A 20,659-nucleotide genomic window follows, 5' to 3' on the forward strand; every position below is an offset into this window, starting at 1 on the left:
AATTCCTCCCATTAGTTCCGGTTCGTTTTTAAACCGGGACTAAAACTCTCAGGGGTGGTGAACGAAAACCCTGTTTTCTACTAGTGTCAGTGAATACCATGCAGTCTTCCTACGTGGCCTATTTTGCTGAGTAAGCTGCTAATCAAAGTCAGCATAGCCTCTAATGCCCAGCCACGTTATGGTCTAACTCTGGTTTTGCCACGATAGTACTAGATGCATGGCTGATGATTCGATGCACAACTACAAACACGTACGATACACATAGCTAGCTTAGTTACTCTACACTTGAGTATCTGGCTAGATAACAATTTTTGCACATTATTATGCTACTTTTAAATATTAGTTTCAGCAAATAAAATAATTAGAAGATAGTTAGTATTTAACTTAATAATAGATAATTTTGGGGTTATCACAACATCTCTAGCGGCAAGACGCATTTCGAACGATAAAATTGACCGTGCGTGTCCGTTTGCGTTGGGTCGGGGACGCGAAATTGGCCTTCGGGCCACGACTGACCGTTTTGTGTCTGCGGGTGCCCCGAGCAGGATGACGCATTTCACTACTTCCAGACAAAAAATATTTATAAAACTTTACATAGCGTTAAAAATAAAAACATGAAAACATTTCACTATTCTCTAAGGCCTAGAAGACCATTAGAGGCGGGGTGGACTGGCAGTGCCGGCAGAGAGGACTGAAACCCTAGCCCCCCTGGGATGGCTCGTACGTATGAAATGAAACGTTTCCTATATATACAATACAGGTAAGTTTGCATATGATCAAGAAATGTTCTCTGCTAGTATAAGTATTATTGGAACAATGTAAAATATGAACATGCAGATTGTTTCATGACCATGTGAAAAAAGAAAAGTGTCTAAAGTAAACACCATGATCGGTGAAACTTTAATATGATCTTATGATTATATATTTACAATCCGATCACCAGAATTTTCGATGATGATATGGAAGCTGATCACCCGGAGCTACCTAAAACACAACATGAAGCCTGGAAGCTGCTGCTGATTCTGACCGTTTTTTGAAATGTCAGGCGAGTGTGCCGACTTCAATGTGGCTCGGATTTCCTTGTCCAGAAGTATTGTAAAAAAGATTTCTCAAAGATAACAGAACCCAAATTTAATCAGATATAAAAAATACTGTGTTATACATCAAATATAGAGAAAATAATAATTCAAACATCTAATGGAAAGTTCAAATAAAGGATGAATATAATTAATTAAAAAAAGACTGCACAATTAAAATCACTACTATCTTTAGTCTCAATATATAAATTGAAGAAAACGACAACACCATTAAAATTACTATCTGAAGTCAACGAGGTAAGGGAGCAACCCGGGGTAATAGCTCCACTATAACTAATGGGTAATCGGTGATGAGTTGCTCAAAGCCGTCGCTCTTGAGAATTGCTTTGAGATTGCCTTTGGTCTGAGCAAGGAAATCAAAGCATGCGTCCTTGAGCTCGTGGCAACGGTGTCGCTGAGCCAGGTCGAGAGTAGTAGCCACCGTACTCATGTCAATGTAAGCGCGTAGCTTCTCCGCACAGATGGACTTGAGCCTCTGGAGGTCGTACCTATCCGCCGCCACAAGAAGGTGCTGAGTCATGGCAATTTGGTTGTCGCCCTCGAGGTCCTCGGGAGGTGGTGGCAGGTTGCCCGTGTAGATGAAGTCGAGCATAGCCTTGAACACGAGTGGTTCCATGTCGTCGATCCGGACAGAAGGGGCGGTGTTCTCCCTCATCGGCCCAGTGAATAATGCCGCGAACACCGAGGACTGAGCGGCGAGGAAACGCCTGTGCGCCCAGAAGGTCTCACCGCCAACCTCGAGGGTCACGTCCGTCGGCACGTCGTTGGTGATGAAGCGGATAAGAGCCTCGGCATGTTCATGATTCGGAGTCGGACTGCTTGGCGGTGGCTCCTCGGTCGGCAGCAGGACGGTCTCCGCGACGTTTACGGGCACGCGGAACTCGCACCTGACGCTGAAGGCATCGTTGCTGAGGTAACCCGAGCGCTCCAGGATCGTTCTGCTGATGAGTCCCGTGGTTGCGTCACTTGATGGATCGTCATAGATCATGTTTAGGCTTAGAGCAACTGGTGCGTAATTAGCGATGACGGGGCCAACCAAGGAAACTTGGTAGTTCACTGTCACTTTGTCTTCGTCCACGCCGTATTCACGATCATGGTATAGTAAGAATGTTACGCACTTGTTGTCGTACGAGCAGCAGCCGTTAGGGTAGTACCGTAGGTACCAGCGACAGCCTCCCGCAATCTCTACCCTCTGCGCGCGTACAAGGCGTGATCGACTCCGCCCGGCTCGTACAGCCTGGTGCACGTGGGAGGGAGTGTGCGCGCAACCTCAACTCCACCGGCCGATAATCCCCCTTTTTTTTTCTGGATCACGCAATTGACAAAAACAATTGCTTCAAGCACAACACCAGCGGGTTTTAGCATACGCCCTGGTCATCATCGTCGTGATCAACAAATCTTAGTGTTGATAATTTTAATTAGGAGCACAATTAACACAAGGAAGCAATATGCAGGAAATATGGTCGACTCAGATTGAGCGATGTCCTTCCACTTCTCCAGCCCATGACTCCGACATGCATCCATATTGTTATTTCTAGATGATTCAGCCAACTATCTAGCTAACTCCCTCCTTCTATTCTAAAAAAGTTTTTCTTTTCTCAATATCAAACCTATTTTTTGTTGGAGTCGTACGAGGTAGGACTAATTCATAGAAGCTTCATAAACAGCTCCGGAAAAAAAGTTACAATATACTGTACCTACAAGCTATATACAACTCCAAAAAATCAGCTCCTATTTTGAACTATGATTAGAGATACAAAACCTAATTGGATGCGACTATTGAATAATATATGTTTTTGGCCTAATTTTTTTGGGTCACTACTAGTGTAGGTTCACTTTGGAGCGGCCTAACCCTAATCCCCGCACCCTTGCCCCCCTAGTCGCCACAACCACCCAACAAAAAATAAGTGCAGCTTGAGGAGTTCAACATAATCCTAGCTTTTGTACTCCTACTTGTTTCTTCCTTTTGCTCTAGACACTTGAAAAAGTTGCATGCAGTTTCCCCATAACCCACGTTATTCGACCTCAGTAAAACTTGTCATGACTCTCTTGATCTTAGATTTTCGCTCGTAGTTTGATCTTAGGGCATCTCCAACGCGGCGACCCAAATGGACGCGCTGGGCCGTCCGTTTTAAAAGCCGTTTGGGTGGCCGCGTGGACACCCGGACAGAGGCCCGCGCCCGCGTGTCTGTTTGGGTTGCACGCGGCGACCCAAAAAGCCGCCACGTGGTTCCTCTTCCCTACGCGGCGCTGAGCGGCACTACGCCATGTCAGGACTCGACGGGACAACAATGGAGGGCGGGAAAGTTCCCGCGCGCACCAGGGTTCCCGAGCGCGCGAAAAGGCCATGGGCGCACGCTCGCGCCCAAGTTTCCCGCCAAGACCGCCGGCTATAAAAGACGGCGCCGGCCTCGCAGACCTCACACCCCGCTCTGTCGTCTCCTCCCCCTCTACCTTCTCCGACGCCCTCTACACCTCCATCGCCATGCCGGGCGCCCTGCAGGCCACGTGGGCCAAGCGCTCCCTCGCCGCCCGGGCCAGGTTCCCGCGGACGGAGGAGGAAGAGCGGGCGGACGCGCGTTGGGTCGCCGACGACGTGGCGCTCCTCGTCGCTGCCGAGGGGGCGACGAAGAAGGAAGAGGACGTGGAGCTGGTGGAGGCGGCCGCGGACGGCTGGCACGAGGGCGCGGACGGCTGGTACGAGGCCGCGGAGGAGGCGGAGCCCACCGCGGAGGAGGAGCCCGTCGACCCGGAGGACTACTTCGACGACCTCGCGCTGGCGAACATCAACGTCACCATCGAGGAGCGTCTCGCTGACCTCACGCGCGTGACGAAGGAGCACGAGGCCACCTACCTGGCAAGCCGCCGCCGTTTAGGCGACCTCCTCGGGCAGAAGAACCAGCTCCTCGCTACGCGAGCAGCCTACCACCTCATCCAGCTGCCCTCGCCCGAGCGGCACGCCCGGGAGGCTGCTGCATCGGCGGAGCGCGGCCACCAAGAGTGCATGTGCCGTCGGGAGGAGAACCAGGAGGCCCAGGCCGTCGGCCGCCGGTCGTGTCCGCCTGGAGGTGGACCTCGACCAAGCCCAAGCTGCGAGGACGACAAGGAGGAAGACGGCCGCTAATAAGGAACGCAGCAAGAGGGCCGCTGCCAAGCCACCCAGCTGGTAAGCTGGAGTGGAATCCTCACGCGTACAGGCCGCCCGCGTCTAGTGAAATCCACGGCCCCGGCGGTGACTCGGCGGCGAGTCGCCGGCCCCGTACGTAGCTAGACTAGTAGTAGAAATATTTAAGAAAAATGTAATGTCTAATTGTAATGAAGAAAAAACCTATCTCCTTATGACACGCGGGCCAAGGCGGACAAGGGGCGGACGCGAGCGGCCAGCCATCGGCGTCCGCGGCCACGAAAACGTGGCCCGGATTTGGGCCGGCTTTGGGTCGTCCCGGACGTCGCGGCCATCCGTTTTTGCGATGGGTCCGCGCTGGGCCGGATTTTTGTCCGGTTCGACCCATCCGGACGCACGGGCACAGGATGGGTCGCTGGCGTTGGAGATGCCCTTAGATCTTATTTTTTCATGACAGTAGAATGATACACTTTCTAGTTTCATAGATGGATACCTAAAGGACAAAGTTAAAATGAACCTTATATAGGAGGGACACGGCTAAATCCAATCTACTAGGTGGGGTGCGTGCAACCCTATGCACGTATATTGGCTAAATCCAATCTAGTACATAATAAGGAAAGGAGAGAAACAGGCGGTACTAGTACATGTTAAAATTCCCATGCAAATTAACTGAGGAGCTGCCCGCAATCAATTTGATTAACTGCCTAATTTTAAGGAGGAGATGCCTCGTCTTACCCGCTGCTTTATATGGGGAACCAAATTTTCAGCATGTACCCATGAACGTCACCGATAAGGCCCACAATTCATTCTATCCATTGATTCGCTGCCACAATCAATGGAGGGGATCGGGAGAAACAAAAGAGATTGCAGGACCCCAAATTCGCCAAGTCCCACAACACCCACACCCATCCTAGATCCCCACCACTCCTCCGCCAGAAGTTTTCGCCCACCCCAACGTAGACCTCCTCCCCCTTCAGCGAATACATCCTCCGGAGTAGATTCATAGCCCTGCGATGAACCATATACCAGGCGCAGGATCTCGACCTTCCAGCTCCTGTAGCGTGTATCCTTCACGACGCCGTTGCGGTGGCCGTCGAGGCCGACCACTAGGTTAGGTTGTTGATGAAAGCCGGTGGCCTGGATGCCGACTCCGCCGGGTCGGCAAGCAAAGCGCCGTCTTTTTCCACCGCCTACGTGGCCTCCACCTCCACCAAGCCCCACACGCTGCCGCCTCTTCGGATGGCGGACGGTGCAACATTAATAGGAATGGAAGGTAACAATCTGGTAGATTTCTTGTTTATAAAAAAACAAATCTTGATAGGTTGCAGCTTGGTGAGTATGCACAGTTATGGATGTTTCAGCAATCCTTGGTCTTTGGCGTAGTTTTACTTGCTATTGTGGTAACTTGGATCAACGCATGTGGAAGAGATTTAGTTTCGCGCCTTTTGAAAGGACTAGGCTACGCAATCACAACTTAATTACCTCCTTTTTATGTATTCATATGGAGCTGAACCTATGAGTATTGTTACTCGTATTATAGAACTAGCATTTGACAGGAATAACTGATAAACCAGTCATAAAAACTTTTCTTGCCTTCCAGTTGTCATTATAGAAATTCCTTGATCTGTGTGTCTCATGTAAGATCATTGTTACAAGTTTCTTCATTATCCGTTAAAGTTATCCACTTCTTATTCAGACTCATGAAACCCATCACAAATATTAGCCCATTAGTTAATAGTTATGATTGTTTTTGTGTAATACTCCCTTTGATCATAAATATAAGCCATATAATATTTGGCACGGAAATTAAAGAACGCATATTGAGGGAAAATTACACCAGATTTGGGCAGGATTGCCACTAAACATTTGACATGAGAAAATAGAGGAATTTTGAAAAGATAAGAAAATAAAATCAAATCCCTAAAACAATTCCATACAGGTGGTGTGTCGCACTAAAGCTTATATTCTGGAATTTTTCTCGAAAAATTATATGGCTTATATTCAGGAACGGAGGGAGTATATAACTTCCTTGAAGCTTGTACCTGCACTACACTTCTCTTTTAAACGCCACATAGTATTCCCTTCTTTCACCTCGGACATTCTAAATTACAACTATATTTGTCCTTATTTGCAAGATATTCCTTGGCAACTATTATCTATTGTTAACTAGTGAACTCCTTTTATACCCAAATTACAATGCAGCTGGCTACCTTATTTTCTGAATGCATCTCATGTTTTCATGTGTTGAGAACAAATTCTAATGCTCATCATTATTATCTTCTGTTTTGAAATGCGCTAGGGTGCTCAATGGCCTCCTCCCTCTCTTATATTCTAAGCTGACATGGGTGTGTTGTCATGTCGTGCGGGAGCTCTACCCCAAGTCCCACAATGGACGTTGTTGACATCAGCACCCAATGGTCAAGTTTTTTCTTTGGCCGCACTCAAATCGATTGGTGCCATTCTTTTATCCAATTCTTTATGGTTGTTGTGCTTACTAAAATTATGCCTCTATTCTGTGTCCCATCATTTCTGGCAAGACCCGAATTGACTATTGCATGCTAATTTCTTTTACTGAAATGTGCATTGGTATTACTCTGTTCATTTCAAAGTGTATCAGTATTGATAGGTTACTGTGAATTCAAAAAATGTTGCTGCAAATTCGATCAATGTGAATTCTAGATGCTCTTTAGTTTATAAATGTTCAATCGCATGAGTATGTCATTATTTCACCAACTCATGCCAAAAAAATCACTAATTTTCTAGTTGTCGTAAAGAGTTGGCGGAATATGGAAACAAACTTGAGAAGTGTATGTTCGTTACCATAAAAAGCGTGCTATTGTAATATGATATATTATTATGCTATCTGATTTTTGCACCTAGCCTCAACTAAAATGTGTATGCTTTAGAACTCGTATGTCGTGTCATTGATTATAATTTACCGTTTGCAGCCACAACTTTAATTTGTGACTACCACCTTGATGACTATTGTATTCTTGTGATTAGGCCCGAGCCAACCCTCTCACTTACCACTTTTTTGTGATATTTTAAAACTTGCTAATTGTTGGCATGAACATGTGAGCTTTATATAGAATCTACGAAGATGTTAATTCAGAAGTATGGATTTTAGTGAATTAATCTGTTTGAATCAGTTTCTAATAATGATTATGTAATTGTCATTTTTGTGACTGGGTCTGGAGTATCATTTTGTTAGTATCCCACCAATACTTCTATATTGTTTGCTTCCACAGAGCTATCAATATTTATCTCAAGCATTATGTGGCGTATTGCTGTTGTGGTATGTCCCTCCTGTATTATTATGACATATGAAGGCAGCAACGTGTCATTGTGTGATTTGCTACTTTTATCATGTTAATTCTTAATCCTTTCGTTCTAATTTTTCAATTCTGTTACTAGTTACTCCTTCTGATGCTTTTTTCGATTTGTTCCTATTGACTTAGGCTTGGCAGCAAAGCTAAGAACGAGCAGACTAATGATCTCATTGTTATGCTACGTCCCTGTTCAAAGTTCAATTACATCCATGGCAATGTTCCTGCTGACCACCTTGCATTGTAGTTTAGTTGAGTTTCTAGTTCTTCCCATCTCTCCTCTACATATGTGATTATTAAATAGTCCCACAATTTCATAGGTTCACACCCACCTTCACCATAATTTTCATAATTGATAGGTCCAGTTTTGCACATGTTCCACCCGAATTAGTATTACTTTTTTTGTTTGTTGATGTACCACAAGACCACCATTTGATCATGAACTAATGAGTCAGCGTTTTGGTTTGTGGTAAATTCATAAACATTCACATAACCAGTTGATTCTAATGTCTCCTTAGGAAACCTAATCCAACCATTGTTCATTATGCCCCGTGGTACCTTAGACAATTAGGCATCAGCATTGCTCATTCCAATGGAAGAGCGTTCAACTTTTTTGTTTTCTTCAAAAGAAATACTAGAAAGGTTGGAAGTGGTGCTATCCGAGGATGAGTTATATTAGTTTCCTTTTCATGGTAGTACACTCCGACGTATCGAGCGTTGAAAGGATCATACCTATACAGTCCACTTGTATGTGTGGCTGGTGTTTATTCAGAAAAATGATATAGCCTCATTGAGTTACTTATTTTTCCAAGTACTATTAAATCCCAGAAAATAATAAGATTTCTAGTAGAGAAGGAGGACCGTTAATTGTGATGTCGTATGGATTTATTTGTCATAGTTATCGTTGTTACTAGTTTCGTTCTTTTATTTCCAAGTGGCAATATCATCAGCTCTTCTATTTATCTATTATTTATTCACAGGTCCTCTATAATCCAAAATTCTTGTAAGCACTTACCAGCACAATATGAAGTTGAAACATGTTGAGAAGAATCATGCTCTACATGTATGAGGTAGTAAATCACGTGTAATTCATTTGATATTAGTGACATGTACCATATGGCTAGTTTCACTTGATTTTGTCACTTCTCCGAGTTGCGTAACTGCGATTATTTGTACAAGTAGCTATTGTGCTGTCTATAATTTAAATAGTCTTTCAGTACTTTATTGGTCTTGTGTGGATGAATAGAACAGCTACTTGAAACTATTATGTTGTGAAGGAGTCTATTTGTTGTGTCCCATGATTTATTTTTGATCCTATGTGGAAGTTAAGATAAGAGCACATTTTCTATCAAGTGCTAATCTTATTGCATTCGACATTTGTTCTGTTTATCAGTTTTCTTATTTTATTTAATGTCAATCTTGTTTATTTCCTACGAAGTATATTTATTAAATCTTTTCTATTGGACTTTCATGGTCTCACTGAACTCTTTGTACATGCAGATTAAAATGTGAAGTGTCAGTATATCAATTGAGAAGCTTGTATGGATGAATGGAGCTTTGCATTCTCATGTGGTTTCAGAGCAAGGAGGGGAAAGAATACAAATAGTACTCGACCAGCTACTGGAGCAGGGGAGGAGGAGCAGGACTGGGCATAGTACTTGACCAACGGCTAGAGAAGAACTAGGAAAAAGAGAAGGTGAAGGCCAACCACCGTTCTTAAACCAGATTTAGACCTACCCCGGCAAAAAAGGTCAACATAAAACTTGACTCTATTTCTTTGGAGCTACCAAGTATGCCAATGGTCAAATAATTTTGGTTGTGCAATTTAGCCATTTCAGCTTCAGAGTATGTCTTCATTCCTGCATAATTAGTCGTATGGTAAACATTTGGTTTCAGTTTTCTATATAGCATGCATAATAACCAATCATTTTCAACATTTTCTATGCGTTTGATGCAAACCACGATAAAAAAATAGCATACAATTCCCTTGAATGTAGGGTGTAGTTTTCTCACCAAGATTTTGCAACTTTTGATGATTGTGGAACCATTCACAGAACACTATGTGTTTGCGCTGGCGACATGCATTTGCAGCGCAACAAGTCGAAGAAGGACTACCCCACCCAGTGGTCATAGCTAGCCTCCGTGAGCTGCTACTGGTGGTTGCCCGTGAGAGATGCTTCTGGTGGTCGCGAGCACCACTGGGTACGTCCATGAAAGTCAGTGTCGTCACTAGGGATAGCTCTTATTGGGCCAAGGTGTGAGATGTGGCCACCTCATGCATGATGTAGGAGGACTAGTGGGTGTCGCTTGCCTAGGTGGTCTTGACTGCACCGGGTAGTGGGTGTTCCATGATGAGCTCGAGGAGGCACGGACTAGCGACACCTCTATGTAGGTGGTCGTCCAGCCAGATGTGCCACAGCGGAAACAAAGTTTACAAATGCGAGCACAAGGTGAGCCTCTATATTGCTTTCGTTCTGAATCGTTGTGGAATTTTTGGTAAAAGGAGTTTCCTTTTACAAATGTCTTGGTTCTGGATAGTTGATCTTGATCTTTACAGTTCATGGCTCCTTGTTCATGAGTGGTTTAGATATCTAGCTAAACCTAGAATTGGATGAGCCAATTTTACGCTTGTGCTAAATTTTGTACAATTATGCATCATAATTCCCATGTAACACTTAAAACTTATACAACCATCTTGTACCTATCTAGATTGGTATTTGATGGCATAATTTATCGTTGGCATATAGGAACTCATTTGCTTGCTTAGAGTGTTGCTCAATCGAATTGGTGTATGCATGATTCTAATTATTATAGCTTTATTTTATTTCTGAATAATGGTTTCGCTCATGTGTTGGGGATGAATTAGTGAGTTGTTCCACTCTGGTGAATAGAGACATGTTCTATTAAAGTTCTAGGAACATACAATTTGAAAGTTGCTCTGCTACTCTAACAAATCTATAATTCTGAGAGTTCTTTTTCGTCTCATGTATTTTTTACTTATGAAGTTGCACATGTTACATTTGCTTTCCGAACACTCGATTGCAAATGTCATGATAGTTTATTTGTACTAAAATGTCCAGTTTTCATGCATGCTGCACACTGAATACGACGTAACTGTCATAATGTTCAGTTTCTATGCGAGTATTCAATATTTGCATTCCAAGACTGGGAAAAGGATGTCATGTTTACATATTATTTAGTGTCGGCAGCGAGTGTTGTCTGTCCTTTTATTCATATCCTAAAAAACGCAGAGCTTGTTGAATGTCCAATTCAGAGTTGCTTTATTTCATAGATATGGCTTGAGGGAGTTACTCTTGGCATGTAAAGATAAGAGCTATATATGTGTTGTGTGTTCCACCTGTTTCTTGATTTTCAAATAAACTTTACAAGTCGATGTGGAAATTATACATTGTTTTTTATCTTATCATCTCACCCAATAGACTTCACATACCAGCACATTGGTATGAGAAGTCTTTTCGAACATGTGGTTTTTAGTGTCATTTGCAAATGCAAGTGAACATGACGGGAGATTTGTAAAGCATCATCTTGCTTGAACACTCACTAGATCAGAGTTGGTATGAAAAACTCACTTATTTTAGGCCACTTTTTGAATTATAATTTAAACATTTATGACACATGATTATGCTACGGGCATGTACATCTACCTTCCTGTATCCACTCATAACCACCGTATGCTAACCTATGTGCTCACTTGTGTGTAGATCTGAAGAATATCTTGTATTTAGAGTTGCTTTATTTCATAGATATGGTTTGAGGGAGTTACTCCTGACATCACAAGAGAAGTTCTATATTATACACTATATAAAAGCTGATCAAATTACGGCACTGTAGATGAGGCATTTATCCATTTTGTTCCTGCAATCATTATGTGACGCGTACCATAGTTTATGCACGTTGTGTTATTCAGTCGAGAGGTTGATTTTGCCTTCCTTATTTTTCTGAGTGTGGGGTTACCGGCTACCGGTTTGTTGATTTCTTTCCGGTGATTGCATTGTTCGTTTGCTTTCTTGGCTTACATCCGTGAAATTTCCATCGGTGGTATGCCACGTTTTTTTTTCACTTGGAAACGTATAGCCTTTTCAGCGGTGGTAGAGTCTAGGTGTCTCCCTCCTATTTTCTTGCCACCGATTGGGGCCTTATCTCCTCCGCTTCCCCACTTTCCCGCACCGCCAAGAGGCACACGTTTCTAGATGAGGAGACACTCGTTTCTAGACAAGGGAGCCGGAAATCATCACCGCTGGGGCGCTCGAGGGCCAGCGGCCGGCGGCTGGGAGCCGTGGAGAGGTGGAGGAGCTCACGCTGGAGTGGAAGGGGCAGGTAGGAAAGGTAGCCGAGGGGAGCTGTTGCGGATGAGCAAGGTAGACGGCGGCCATCGGCGTTGGGTGAGCTAGCGGCCAGGGGACAGAAAGGTGAGAGACTAGAGTAGCGACTGGGAGGTCGTCCCGGTGGATGCTGCCACCACGACTGCTGTGGCTACGGAGAGGTCTCCGTTCCTGCTCCCTTTTGTGAGATTTTGGCGGGAGGGGTGCCGCCAGTGCTAGCATTGGGAGGGGAACTGGGATGGACGTGGCTCTGCACATCCAGCAGCCCTGCCTTTTCTCCTCCCAGTCCTCCATCTGCTCCTGCGTCGCCGCCAAACAGGGCAAGCTGACCCTGTCTTTTCCCCACACTAGATCTGGTGAGTTTTGTTCCAAATCCGGGTGATTTGCTTGGTTTTATTTAAATTTTGATTGGATGTGTCATCTCAGTCATTTATGGTATTTTCTAGATCAACCGTGCCACTGGAGGGAGGAGTAAATATGACTATTTACTAATTGTTATAATTCCTTTGCTTATTTTTAAGTAAGGTTATTCAGTTGCATCTTTATTTTAAAACAAGTCCCAGGAATCGCATGTACCAAGAGAATATTGGGAGCATATGATTCATTTTATTTCTTGGCAGTTTGATATGAATATCTTAATTTTAAAAAAGTTACACGGCCACGGGCGGGGCGCGGCGTGCCACCGCGCCTTTGCTTCCTAGTATGTGTTGCATGTTCCATTAATTTCTTGATTTTCAAATAAACTTCAAAAATTTATATGGGAATAGTACATATTTTTATCTTATCGCTGCAACCAAGATTCCTAATTTGCCTACCCATTTGTGGGATGTATTTTAGAACATTTATGGCTTTCTAGTGTCGTATGCAAATTCAAGTGAACATGAGGAGATATGTGTAAAGCATCATCGTGCTTGAACACTTACTAGGTTAGAGTTGCTTTGAAAAACTCACTTCTTTAGGTCATTTTCGAATTACCATTTTAAACATTTCTAACAGATGATGCTGACTATGTGCTTGTACATTTACCTTCCCGTCTCCTCTCATAACCGCCATATGCTAACCTCTGGTTCTCGTTTGTGTGCAGAAATGAAGAATATCTTGTATTTGAGGTTGTTCTTGTAGCGGAAAAAGAAGTAGATTGAGGTCACCATCTTGTGTATTTGAGGCCTAAATGCTTGTCCCAGTTCGTGTGCAGCGACCAACCCTTCCAACCAGAGAGAAGGTGATTTTTTTATGCCTCGCTAAAGATATTTTTTTGGTGTTGTTCATTCAATGAAACGTACGTGGTTTTGCCTCTGATTGCTTTTTTCTTTCTAATGTTCTGTGTTAATTCGTACATGATCCATTATTCCATCAGTGTAACAACCTTGGATTGATGATTCGAAATTGAGTATGTTACATATTTTTAGTTTATGTTTACCAATTCATTCTGCCGGCAAAGTTTTTGCTGTAATTTGTGCTATTTATGTTTTTCCTGTAATATAGTTGGTATATCTTACTATCCCCGTTCCTTTACTAGAGCATCGTCTTTGAAATAGTTGTGCACTATTACATGTCCGCAGTGTTTTTGTCTCTTCTCATGAATCCTGTTTGAATATTTTGAGGCCTTTATGCTAGGTTGAACATATGTCGGGTTGACAATGAAACTGGATTAGATAAAGTTAGGCGAGTGACAGGCGTTGTTGCTGCAGACTACTTTGTGCCTGGATATTTTATTTGGGTGTTTTTGATTGCTAATTTAGCTCATGTTGGATATGAAGAAAATAACATGTACACTGCTGCATATTTCTCTACAGAACACCGAGGTAACTTTTTGATGCATTATACAATGTGAATAATGACAGAATCCCATACCACTTGTTGTATTCTCCTCACTGTGTAACCATAAATGCGGCGATGCCCAGCTTGTCACTGCTTTGGCATGCTAGCTATTCTGGATTGGCACCAGTAATAAAGCATTTCCTATTTGATGATTTACAAAATTATCAATAAGAAATGACATCCTTCTGTTCTGTGCTCTACATGTTAATATATCATGTGGCTAGCTTTCTGTATAGAGGTATGTACAAAGATAGTTTCTCTTCTCATCTCGTTCGGGGTATCCATCCGAGGATTTGCACCGAGTCGTCATTATTGCTTTGTCTTGCAGCTTCTCTTCCTTCTTGGTGGTTCGTTGGCTGTGACCTTGAGTTGTGCTATTCTATTTTCTCTTGCTGCCGTTGTTGGCTCATATGCGTCGGTGTTCGTCATTGTTGCCAGCCTTCTGGTGTTGGGCTACGCTGGTTGGATATGGCCTCGTTCCGGGGTTTTCCACCACGGGTGAGCCCCTTCTTGGTTTTTTATAGATTTGGTCTTACTTTGAGTGTATGCCATCTTTGTGGTTTATTGTATGCTGGAATTGGGGATTTTTCTTATCCAACCGGTTTGAACAGCTACAGAGTGTTTAAGATTTATGTATGCTTTCTTGAAGAATAATAAAATAGAACTATGGTAACTTCATGGTCAATATATGTTGTATTAATGTATCATATGGCCTAGGTAGGATTAAAGTACTGAAATGTTATATTGATAATCAATTTGATGAATGGAATAACCATAGTAGCCCCTCACAGTTGAATGTGTCATGTCCAGTCATAATGTATTAGTTTATTCCAGTGTAAGATAACACATGATAAGTATTTTTTACAGTTTGTAGAAGAGAAATGGTTTTGGACATTGGCCATGCAGCTCAATGATGCCCTGATTCCAAGCCATTTGCTAGTGATGTACGTCTTGCAATGGCACTAGTTGAAGTAAGAACAATAGACATGATTAAAGAAGCATAGCTGTTTGGTGCAATGTTTATTTCATCTTTGATAATTTGTAATGATTCCATGCATTTTCTGGTGGTGCTATATTGTAAACGTTAAATTTGAAAAAATAACTTAACTATTTGCTGTGAGGCTCCCGCAATGCTCAATATTTTGAGGAAAAAACCATCTATAGGGAATGCCCCATGTTGAGCATGTATCCAGTTATTGCTTTCAACTTTAAAAAATTGCCCACGTATGAAATCTTGTCAAACTTGTCTTGTTGGGTCAACTCGACAGAAGAATCGAGTTTGCACCTTCTTGCACTCTATAGCTTTTAAGCCTGCCCTGTACACGAAAATTCTGAACACAGGCGAGGTCCTATTGTAAGTTGCTATGAATTTCTTGGGCAGGGTCTCGATGTTGAGTTACACATGAAGTTCCACTATTTTTGTTTCATCTCTAGAGAGCATAGACCAGGGTGTAAGATTATTTCTAGTCTGACTTCAGATGTGTTGTGGTATAGGTTGGATTCCGATGGTTGAAAAGTTGGTGAATACAAATTATTAAATATAGTTCATATCAAGCATTGCAGTGTTATTTTCCTGAAAATGTAAAGTTTGAAGTAAGCATTATGAATGTGTTTAACCATCTCTAGAGAGCGTATATTAGGATGTCAATATTTTTTTAGTTTGATTAAGATGCCTTGTGGTATAGGATGGATTTCGATGGTTGATAAGTTGGTGAATAAAAATTATTAAATATAGTTCATATCAACCATTGCAGTGCTATTTTCTTTACAATGTAATTTTTGAAGTAAGCATTATGAATGTGTTTAACCACTCATGTTCTTCCTTTGTATTTGCTTAGCTGCACAATAAGGTCATCTTCCTAGCTGTTCGAAACAAGATGGTAGACGGCCGAAGAAAATCCTGAAGGCCTTGCGGGGCAATGGAGAAACCAGACAAATGGTGGCATGCTTGCAGATGGATGCACGACCGAATAGCGAGCTTTGGTGAAGTTGCATAGAAAGAAAGTTCAGTGTAGGGAGTAGGCGGAAGGATCCATTATCTTTGTTTTCTGGGTGCAGTGAAGAAGACATGTGAGGGTGATGCCCTAATTGCTGGCTGGCGACCATGTTGTTGTTTGTGATACCTAAAATCAGCTTTGCTTAATTACTACCTACTCAGGCTAGCTGATGATTCATCGGCTTGATAACCAGTTGATTGTCACATCTCTAAATGTGAATAAACTTGCGTCTATGAGTGAACTGAAGCATGTGCCGTGAAATACAGTGAGTAAAGTAGACGTAATAGTACTAATTCAGTTCCCTTCATTTCACTTGCTCAAGTATAAGATACTGTAATTGGTAAAAAAAATGGATATACTAGCTTGATATGTATGGTGATATTCGACTTTTTTTTTCTCTTCTTTTGGGTACATATGAGCACAGAGCGGCTTCGATACTTTTAGTGGATTTAGATACAGATTTGAAAGCAAGATTCTAAAAGTAGTGTGAGATATGCAACTGGAACAATCGTGGAAGTATTTCAGATTATTAATAGAGATATTTGAATCTCTAGATTTGAAGAAACTATATGTTCTTAGTAAAAAAATGCTATATATTGTAATTGGTCCAGAACGTATACTAGACTAAGGCGTGTTGTGAAATAGGGTAAATACTCATGCATGTAGTCATCGTTCTCAGCTCAAGGTAAAAGAAACCAACCGTAACCATTATTTGGCTCTAGTTGCTGGAAACAATAATACTATGGTTGATGGACTGCATGAAGCTGATGGCAAAGTATAATTCACCGCGGAAGATAAATAAATTCATCTCACTGCATGAAGCTGATGGCAAAGTATAATTCACCGCGGAAGATAAATAAATTCATCTCACCGCTGTAGAAAACAAATCAATACTACTCACATTAGAAGGAAACGAGAAAAAAAGTTACAATCAACCGGCTCCCTCGATTTATGGATTTGATGGATTGATTACTGGATTGCTGCAGGAGGAAAGGAAACCCCGAAATAAGTGAAATCAACAGTTATTTGGGTACATGGATGACTCATGGGATACCACGATGCAATAATGATTATAAGGCCTCATTAAGGAACACCGTGTTAAGTTTTTGCTACAAGTCAGCAATCCTAGTGCTTTGTGCGTCCTGCCGTCCATCACAACAGAGCATCTTCCCCCATTAATTTTTGAACCGTAGAGCCTCTCTTTTCTCCCTCCAAGATACATATAAACCCTCTATAAGTATAAGCCTATCGTCATACACCGCGTGCGGGTTGCGCGTGCGATGACTTAGAGTAAGGTTATTCAGTCCAATCTTTAATTTAAAACAAGTCTAGGAATCGCATGTACCAAGAGAATTGGGAGCATATGATTCATTTTATTTCTTGGCTGTTGGATATGAATATCTTAATCCTCCTTCGTGGATCTTGCTGGCCATAGGAAGTCCATGCTTTCCTATCCAGAAGTGTCATGGTTTTCCTCTAAAATGAAACCAGTGGTGCAAAAGCGGTCAGCTTTTCTTCTATTTGAATGTATGTTCACTTTGTAATCCCGTTTTGCATTTTAATTGTCATCTGATCGTGTGCCTATGGTTTGACAAAGATATAATGTTTTCATTTACAAATGCATTGCAAGAAGATGGAAAGAGGAAAATCTATGTGAAAACGTAATAGTACTAATTCAGTTCCCTTCATTTCACTTGCTCAAGTATAAGATACTGTAGGTAAAAAAAATGGTTATACTAGCTTGATATGTATGGTGCTATTCGACTTTTTTTTTCTCTCTTCTTTTGGGTATATATGAGCACAGAGCAACTTCGATACTTTTAGTGGATTCAGATACAGATTTGGAAGCAAGTTTCTAAAAGTGGTGTGAGATATGCAACTGGAACATTCGTGGAAATATTTCAGATTATTAATGGAGATATTTGAATCTCTAGATTTGAAGAAACTATATATTCTTGGTAAAAAAAGCTATATCTTGTAATTGGTCCAGAACGTATACTAGACTAAGACGTGTTGTGAAATAGGGTAAATACTCATGCATGTGATCATCGTTCTCAGCTCAAGGTAAAAGAAACCAACCGTAACCATTATTTGGCTCTAGTTACGGGAAACAATAATACTATGGTTGATGGACTACATGAAGCTGATGGCAAAGCGTAATTCACCGCGGAAGATAAATAAATTCATCTCACCGCTGTAGAAAACAAATCAATACTACTCACATTAGGAAACAAAAATGCAGATGCATTAGAAGGAAACGAGAAAAAAAGTTACAACCAACCGGCTCCCTCGATTTATGGATTTGATGGATTGATTACTGGATAGCTATAGGAGGAAAAAAAAAAACCCCGAAATAAGTGAAGTCAGCAGTTATTTGGGGTACATGGATGACTCATGGGATACCACGATGCAATAATGATTATAAGGGCTTATTAAGGAACACCGTGTTAAGTTTTTGCTACAAGTCAGCAATCCTGGTGCTTTGTGCGTCCTAGCCGTCCGTCACAACAGATCATCTTCCCCCATAAATTTTCGAACTGTAGACCCTCTCTTTTCTCCCTCCAAGATACATATAAACCCTCTATAAGTATAAGCCTATCATCATACACCGCGTGCGGGTTGCGCGTGCGATGACTTAGACTTTGACTTTTACTTGTCGAGGAGAGGAGAGGGTTCATGCCGCCGGCGAGTGCCATTGTCGGCCAACGTAGATGGTCGTGGCAGAGAAGACAGCTCCAGAGAAGCTTGCTCATTTAGGAATGGTTATTCTAGTGTTTATGGTGTACTCCTAATATCTCCTTAGGTATCTAGGCTAAGGTTTCATTTGTCTAGTTTAATTGGGTTAGTCTCTTCCTCACCTTATCAATTCAGGGGTATGGTATTATTCCATGTAATATTAGGTTATCTGACCACTCCAAGGGAAATGGTTTTCAACCTAATACTTTAATTCAATGATTGTCCTTGAGTCTTAAATAGGTAAAGCTAAGAGTGGTATGAATGGTCTCACTAATTTGGGAAGGACTTGAATGATACTCTAGGGTTCCTCTTGAAGATGATGATTTGAATACTTGGATGTATATCCAAGGTTTAGCTCAAGGTTTGTTATTGCTTCTCTAATAAATACTATAGAACTCTCACCTCTCTAGGTTTGATGTGTAATAACTTGGAATGGAGAAGAATATCTATTTCTGGAGTGGATCTTCTTGTTATAACTCCAATGTTGAAGTGGAGTGAATACCCTGAGGTTTCATGGTAGGATTATGGTTTAGTTTTAAGACAGGGAGAAGATAGTCAAGAATGGTTTCTCCATTTTATTGTTACTTGGTTTGTACTTGAATAGATGTTCTTATGTTATGGCAAGGATTAACATATTATGATCTTTAATAGGATCAAGTCATTGATCCTTGATTAATAAGTTATTGTGTTGGTTGTAATTCCATTTGATCTAACCCTTGAGATCAAATCATCTCTACCCAAAACAAGGTTTTAACAAAGTCACATTGAGGTTTATAGCGCTTGACTTGATGAGCTACTTCAATTCCACCAAGGTCAAGTGAAACTTCAGTTACTGTGACTGTTTTACTTTAAAGCGCGAAATTTCCCCAGATTTTCTATGCATGAATGCAATGCACACACCTGTTTCCTCTATTTTTGTAACCCCATTACCTGGGATATTACAAGATTGCCCCTTTCTGCATGCAGTGCAACAAATGCAAATGTCAAATCTTGTAATTCATGTTGTACAATGTCTATGAGTTGAATGAAAGTTTGGCGCCTCCGGTGCCTCAACTTGTTCAAAAAAAAAACACATACGATGCACATAGCTAGCTTAGTTGCTCTACACTTGAGTATCTGGCTAGATAACAATTTTTGCACATTATTATGCTACTTTTAAATATTAGTTTCAGAAAATAAAATAATTAGAAGATAGTTAGTATTTAACTTAATAACATAAAATTTTGGGGTTATCACATCCTCCACACCTTATAGGAATTTCGTCCTCGAAATTCAACACTCAAATCTCAAATCCCATTGGTTTGGACTTGCTTAGAACATGATTTAAACTATGCTAGAGTATTTAGAAGTACATCAGAAATATTAGCGCTTAGATTGATTAGACATGCAATAAGGAAAATAGAACTTATATCCGAAACAATAATCAAGCAGTGCAATTTTTTTCAACTTCAGGTCAACTATATATAAAACCAAAACCATGTTATTAAGGCAATTTAGAAATCAAACAACCACAAGTATCTAAACTTTGGATTACTCGCACCAAAATAAGAAAATACTACCGATAGATACTAGTCGCAAAATTACATTCTATCCATTTTCCCCGCGTATCCTAAACCTAGAGCTCTGATACCACTTTAACTGTCACGCCCCGAGACCGGGCCTGGACGAGATAGCCGCCGCGCGCCTATAAACCGAGAGGCTTATACTCGCGCAAGACTAAAAATGCAGGCCAAAAACCAGCACAGTGGATCTCGAGAAGCTCATATACATCATTTTATAACTTTATTCTCAATTATACAAGCATTACAACTAGATTCTCTAATTCGCTACCCACCCACTGGTCGTGCCTAAACCTCCGCCGAAGAGGTCTTCTTCGATAACGACATCTGTGTCTAAAAAAAACATAGGGGAGCTGATGAGTACGACAAGTCATACTCAACAAACCGATTATACACAATCATATAAAATGTAAAATAGAAATGCTTTTTTATAAACAATATGTGGTTAAGGTATTAATCATATTAAAAATAGCATGGTGCCACACATGAAAGTAAGTTTCCCTACCAGGGAATCACAGGGGTGAAGTTCACACTTTTACACTCTGTAGAGGGGTACTCCGATATCAACAGCCTCAACTAGCAACACACATGCGCTAGAGGAGCAGAGCCCTTTGGCCCACTAGAACCCGGACACCTGAAGATACTGATGTTGATCG

At 41.7% G+C, this 20,659-nt stretch overlaps 1 protein-coding gene and 1 long non-coding RNA gene across 3 annotated transcripts; one reads left to right on the forward strand and one right to left on the reverse strand.

The window, feature by feature from the left end:
• Positions 1–1,326: 1,326 nt before the first annotated feature.
• Positions 1,327–2,085, reverse strand: LOC127300086 (BTB/POZ and MATH domain-containing protein 1-like). Its single transcript, XM_051330162.1, has one exon. It carries the CDS (start codon positions 2,083–2,085, stop codon positions 1,327–1,329), a length of 759 nt encoding a protein of 252 aa, XP_051186122.1.
• Positions 2,086–5,114: 3,029 nt separating this feature from the next.
• On the forward strand, positions 5,115–16,065 carry LOC127298516 (uncharacterized). Of its 2 annotated transcripts, XR_011744750.1 has the most exons (11): positions 5,115–5,494; positions 6,521–6,638; positions 7,470–8,617; positions 9,048–9,297; positions 9,602–9,749; positions 9,836–9,997; positions 12,975–13,112; positions 13,508–13,949; positions 14,040–14,209; positions 14,579–14,682; positions 15,550–16,065. It is a non-coding gene; the product is annotated as an uncharacterized lncRNA (long non-coding RNA). The 2 variants fall into 2 exon arrangements; XR_011744751.1 differs by lacking the exons at positions 13,508–13,949; positions 14,040–14,209; positions 14,579–14,682 and having other exon boundaries at positions 9,602–9,997.
• The last annotated feature ends 4,594 nt before the right edge of the window (positions 16,066–20,659 follow it).

Source organism: Lolium perenne, chromosome 5 (genome assembly GCF_019359855.2).
Source record: "Lolium perenne isolate Kyuss_39 chromosome 5, Kyuss_2.0, whole genome shotgun sequence".
In the NCBI taxonomy this organism is placed as follows: domain Eukaryota; kingdom Viridiplantae; phylum Streptophyta; class Magnoliopsida; order Poales; family Poaceae; genus Lolium; species Lolium perenne.